A 5,992-nucleotide genomic window follows, 5' to 3' on the forward strand; every position below is an offset into this window, starting at 1 on the left:
GCTGGTCAGCCTCTCCCCGAGCCCTCAGGTTGGGGTCGGGGAGCTGCAGACAAGCAAGGCCCTGCGGGGAGATGGGGCATCCCCAGCACCCAAGGGCCCCGCAGCCAGAGGATGCTACCGGGTCCCCGGTTACTGGCGGGACGGAGCCCGCAGTGATGGCTTCTGACTCAGACAAAGGAGGTGCCCTGATCACAAGGCTGACAGCTTCCAAGGTGCCACCTGAGCAGGTGCAACGCGTCCCACCCCCAGGCCCAGGGCAGCTCCAGCCAGCGGGGGACAGGGCCAAGGGGGCTGGGGGGGGGGACCAAGTCCAAAACGCCAGGTCCCAGCAGCTCAGGGTGGTGGCGTGAGTGGGCACAGACCGCTGGCAGTACAACCAGTAGGGGGCCCCACCCTTGCCACAATTAGGGGCTAGGGTGGCTGCTTATCTGGGAGCGCCGGGGTTGGAGTTCTTTCAGAAACCTGCACAGAGCTAGGCTGGTGGGGTTGAGCCACATGGACCCCTGCTGGCCTGGGAGCCTCTGGGCCGTGGACCACGAGCAGAGCCAGGCCCAGGACACCTGGAGCCGCAGCCTTAGTGCCAAGCCGGCTGCCCTGCAGGACCCGCTGAGCCAGCCCTCGCCAGGCCATGCCTGGGCCCGACCCTCTGGCTGGAGGTCCCGGTCACCCAGCTCCGCCAAGCCAACGGAGCCTTTGGAAAGCAACTCCTGAGAAACCAAAGTTGACTTAACCTGTGCTTCTTTCTTAATCACCTTAACATGAACGCGCTTGTTAAGGCCTCTCCCCTAACCCTCCCTCCTCCCATACTCCCCTCCCCCACAACGCAATCCAATTATGTTTTGAGCGCAGGAATCATTTATAAGAGGGGCCCCCAGCCTGCTCGTGAAGGATGTGCCCACAGAAAAGGTCTATGTAATGGATGGTCAGTGCATTTTATTTACTCAGCACAGTACAAAAATAAATAAAAATAAGGGAAGGGGAATTAAATTACAGCCAAACTGAGCTTCATGACCTTGTCAGATTATAAACCACACATACTTACAAACACGCTACGCATACATACAAAATGAGACAAATATAAATTAATATTAACAACACCCACAGTTTGGTCAAAGAATAGCTACAGAAGAAATTGCACTAAAAAACCAACATACATCGCACGTGTGTAATTAGCAGTTTCAAATATACAGCTATGAATAATTCCGAGTGAAAAAAAAATGGCACATTTTCTTTTCATTGCAAGTTTAACAACGGCTGGAACAAAACTAAGTTCTAATAACTGCATGGAAAGAATATATCAACCCTTCAGGTTTACAAGAAAGAGAAAAACCAAATCCTGAACTATTATTATTCCTGTGACTTGTTCTGTGCACGGGTGTAATTTTCACAGCCATCTGTTCTAAGATTATTTTTCTTAAGACACAAAATGCTCCTGGTTTGCATGCACAATATCACTGTAAAAGCAACAATGAAAGAATAAAGGGTTTTTTTTTTGTAGGTTAGGTTTTTCCTTTTTTTTTAATTGTTCTAAAAGTAGTCTTCATAGCAGCATGTCAAATGGGTTCATTGCTTGCACACTCAAGTATATCAGTTCCTCTACACAATACTGATGACCAGTGCAAGGGAGGGAGGAGACCCCACCAGGCTTCACATTGATGGAACTAGAGAGTTCTTTTCTTAGTCCCCAACCACTCCTGAAATTTGCACCGCCTCCGAAACTTAAAAAAATAAATATGGAGAGAAGGAAACGCACAGAACTGGAATCCTGCGGATGCACCTTCCCGCAGTTTCAGGCCCAGCGCAGCCCGCGAAGGAGCGACTACAGACCCGCGCCCCTGCTCTTGAGAGTCGGCACCCGGAGACCCCCCTCTCGTGTGCCGCCAGGGCCCGCTGCCCCCACGGGCCTCCTACCTCAGGTCACACACGGCAGCAGGATCTGCACAGACGGGCTGGGTGACAACTCCAGCAGAGAAGAGGCGCCGCGGCGAGGTCCGCGCCAGCAGCCGCGGGTTCCTTCCAGCCCCACGGCAGGTTATCTGGCTGGCGGTCCTGAGAAAGGCTCAAGCGTGGGCCTCGGGGCGCAGCTGCGGCCAATGCTCTCCGGCTCGGGCAGGCCCTCTTCCTCGGGAGCACCACGGGCCCGCAGGCTCAGCTCCGGGCCTATTAAATCGGGACCTCAATTTCACAGCTTTTTCTTTTTTCTGTGAATTTCAGTAGTGCTTCTGCTGAAATCGGCAGCCACCTGGAAGCTAATCCTATGTAAAACCGCCCCCTGCCTCCCCCCAGCCTCCCCTTCCAGCACCCCCTGGGGGACTGGGACTGGAAGAGAGAATTCTCTGTAGCATCTTCACATCAGTCTTTGTTCCCCAAAGCCGAAGGGACAGAGGAGGGCTTGCTCCCTTCTCTTGGTCCTCTCCCAAGCCCCAAGCCACCGATCTGGGAGAATCAGAAAGAAAATTGATTAAGTACACATCATGTGTTTTTACAGCCACCAACCAGGCTAAGGTGGAAACCAAAACCAGCAGCTGCAACTGATCAGTTGTAGAATCAGCAGGCAATCAGGAGTTCTGCTCCCGGCTTGTTAATTGTCTCCAAGATCCAGCTGTCTCACTGGCCCTTTCGGGACAAGGCTTCACCTTCAGAAGAAACTGAACTGTTTGGGAACAGCTTTAAAATCAACGGGGGTGAGGGCGGGGGTACATCATCACCACATCACCCTGATCCCTGACATCACCCCCCACCGCCCCGCAGCTCTGCAGGACAAATGTCACGTGCACCAGCAAGAGGCCTTAGCCCTTAGGTGGGCACCGGCTCAGCCCCAGGCATGGCAACCCCACCTGCCCAGAAGGCAGGCTGTTGACAATGGGCACCTGAAGCTGTCCTGGCCTTCACCACAGGGTGACTAAGCTGCATGATTCAAATGAAAAATTCACCCAGGAAAGGAGTTGTCCCCAGCTTCACCCCACCCCTTCAGAGCTGGGACCCAAAACGGAAGAACGTAATGAGTCAAACCAGCTTGTTAACCAACACTGCCAACACCGCTGGGAGCGGGGGGAGGGGGGCGAGTTCCACGTCTCCACAAAAGGAAAGCCCTTGTCCCTAAAAAAGAAAAAAGAGCAAACCGGGTCGTGCATGGTCAAACGACAGGACACAATCTTTGCACCAGGCCGGCTTCCCCTCAATTGAAGAGGCTGTCCCAGGGCCACGGGCATCTTGCCTCACAACCCCACGTGCGGCTCAGTCAGGGTGGCTGGCTCCAGGAGCCTCTGGGAGAATGGAGGACCCAAAACAGGACCCGGAAAAGGGCCGCCAACCAGGAACTCTGGGCTGCCTGGCTGTGGGGAGCAGAGGGCAGCCTCCCCTGCCTTGGTCCAGCAAGAGCACAGGCGGCAGAGGCAGGTCAGTCCTTTGAATTCCCCAAAGTGGAAGGTCAGGAGCCAGGGTGTCTCTGAATACATCTTCTGAATTTTGCACAAGGTTCGGGAGTTCAGAAGCATCCAGAGTTCTTGGCAGGGCTGAAGAAAACCCCAAGGAGAGAAGGTGGGAAGGGAGAGGCCCTTCGTGGCTTCGCTAGACACATACTGTACACAAAATCTGATTTAATAATAAATTTTTAAAAATGAATTGAATCCTTGAGCCATGATGCAGGCTAGCAGGCTCACCGGTCCAGCCCTAGGAGGAGCCGCTTCTTGTCCTCCTGGCCACTCTCGTTCTTCAGGTCGGAGAACACCTGTGTGAAGTAGTGGGGGTCGGCGTTGATCTGCAGCATCTTGGAGCTCATGAGGTTGATGACGGAGAGGCAGCGGTCCCAAAAGGCCTCCTTGCAGCTCTCCACCAGGAAGGGCTTGAGCGGGTAGGAGATCTCATTACCCATGTAGGAGTAGGAGAGGTACAAGCAGGTCAGCAGGACGGCCTGGAGCTCGTGGTCGGAGCCCACCTCAGAGGAGATGACATCCCGGCAGAGCATGTAAAGGAAGACCACGTTGGCGGGCGTGATGAAGCCCTGGTCCTGCCAGCCCTGCAGGAGCAGCGAGCGGTCCACGCTGCGCAGCCAGAGCACAGGGTCCGTGGGGGACAGGTGCTTCAGGCGGTAGCACCGGCGACAGAGAAACTCACCCAGGCAGCGCAGCAGCTCGCTGGTGGACGCCTGGACGATGACCCGTTTGGGCGTCCCTGCGGAGGTGACGGCAGGATGCGGGGCCTTCTTGACGGAGGAGGAGACCCCGGTCTGGGAGCCCGAGAGCTGGCTGGCAGGGGGTGCGGGCGGCTGCGCCGGTGGGGGCTGGGCGAACGTGGACAGGTTGGCGCACGACAGCGACTTCTTCAGGTTCTCATTGTTGAGGTGCGTGATGTTGTTCTGGTAGCTGCTGTTGGGCTGCACCTTCTTGGAGTTCTTCTTCTTGGCCGACACGGCCACGATCCTCTTCCAAGGCAGCACGGAGATGATAGAGTGCCGCTTCAGGTTCTTGTCCTTGGCGTTCTTGCTGTTCTGCACGGCCGTGTAGTGGCCCACCGTGGCCGCGCCATCCTCAAACAGCGTGGCCTTCCGGTAGCTGGGGGACAGGGACAGCACCGTGCCCATGGTGCCGCTGCGCGCCGGGCGGGTACCTGCGCCCCTGCGCGCCCAGCCTGCCGGCTGGAGGGACGAAACAGCTCACCGAGCCCGAGGCGGCCAGGGGGAGGCCGGGGCGCTCCCGGGGTCGCTTGCCGCCCCTTCGGATCTGTGTGGAAAACAAGATGGTTCTCAGAACCAGGCGGGGCTCGCGTCGCGCTCCTCCGCCCCGGCCTCGGCGGCCCCGCGGACCTGGCCCCGGACCCGCGCCCAGGCCTTCCCCGGCCGGCACGGCCCCGCCCGCGCCCCCGCGCCGCAACCCGGCCGCTCCACTGCGGCACCGGCACCCGCGCCCGCCAGGGTCCGGATGGCAGCGCGGGGGACCGGGAGCCGGCGGAGGTGGCCGGGGACCCCGCCTCGAAACCGCACGCGGCCGCGACCCCGGCCCGGCTCCCCGGAGACAGCGGACGGGCCGAGGCGTAGGCTTACCGAGCAGGTGGCTCCTGCGCTCTGCACCCTCCGCAATGCGCGCCGCGGCTCGACGCCGCGGTCCCGGCGCTCGGCGGGGCTCGGTGGGGCTCGCGCTCGGCGGCGGTGGCGGCGGCGGCGGCTCCGGAGCTTCTGTCCAAGGTTCTGCTGGCGCCGCGGCCCCGCCCCCCGCTCGGCCGCCTTCGCCGCCGCCGCGCCCGCGCCCGCGCCCGCCCCGGCGCGCACCTCAGCGGCCTCCCTCTCGGGCGCGCGCGCGGCCCACGCGCAGGCCCGGCCAGGCCTGGTCTCGCCCGGGAGCCGGAGCCGCCGCCGTGCTCAGCACCAGCTGCGCGCGGTGCTGGCAGCGACACGGCCGCGAGCCCCAGGCGCCGCTCTACTCGCCGCGCCCCATCCAGGACCCGGGCTCGGGCGGCGGGTACTCGCGGCACCGCCCCGCCCCGCCCCGCGGGGCCGCCCCCCTCCCACACTGCTCGCCGCCCTCTCGGCGCCGCCCCGCCAGCAACAGCCCGGCCGTGCGACAGTCGCGGGCGCACCGCGCAGCCGAGCTCGGGCGGGTGGGGAAGCTCCGAGCGGGGCGGGGCCGAGGGCCGACCCCGCCCGCCGCCCCGCCCAGACACGTGCTGCCTTTGTTCCCGCCGCGGCGCCGGCAGCTGCGGCCGCGGGGCCGCTCGCGGCCGCGTCCCCGCCCTGGCCGCCGGAGAAGCCATCCACGGAGGCTAGGACCCCGAGCAGCTTCCTTCCATTTAACCTCCTCGTCCCCGGGGAAGTAAGCTAGGGAGCTCAGGGAGCAAGGTGGGGAGAGGCTAAACCTTTGCTGAGGCCGCCTGAGTGCCCCAAGCATCCCAAGGGGACTGTCGCATCAGTTTTGAGTACCTTTCCCTCTGGGATCTCTGTTGCCCCATCCCAGGTAAATGCCCACGGCCCAGGTACAGAGCGACTAGCCTTCCCACA

General features: G+C 60.8%; 1 protein-coding gene across 1 annotated transcript; it reads right to left on the minus strand.

Moving 5' to 3' along the window:
- Nucleotides 1-3,593: 3,593 nt before the first annotated feature.
- On the minus strand, nt 3,594-5,589 carry CDK5R1 (cyclin dependent kinase 5 regulatory subunit 1). Its single transcript, XM_065897173.1, has 2 exons — nt 5,516-5,589; nt 3,594-4,721 (listed from the first exon to the last, which is right to left on the minus strand). Exon 2 carries the CDS (start codon nt 4,580-4,582, stop codon nt 3,659-3,661), a length of 924 nt encoding a protein of 307 aa, XP_065753245.1. The 5' UTR covers nt 4,583-4,721; nt 5,516-5,589; the 3' UTR covers nt 3,594-3,658.
- Between the last annotated feature and the right edge of the window lie 403 nt (nt 5,590-5,992).

This window comes from Phocoena phocoena, chromosome 19, assembly GCF_963924675.1.
Source record: "Phocoena phocoena chromosome 19, mPhoPho1.1, whole genome shotgun sequence".
NCBI classification, from domain to species: Eukaryota; Metazoa; Chordata; class Mammalia; order Artiodactyla; family Phocoenidae; genus Phocoena; species Phocoena phocoena.

Coding starts and splice junctions, on each gene's coding strand:
- CDK5R1 (XM_065897173.1), bottom strand. CDS start 4,582: ATGGGCACGGTGCTGTCCCTGTCCCCCAGCTACCGGAAGGCCACGCTG.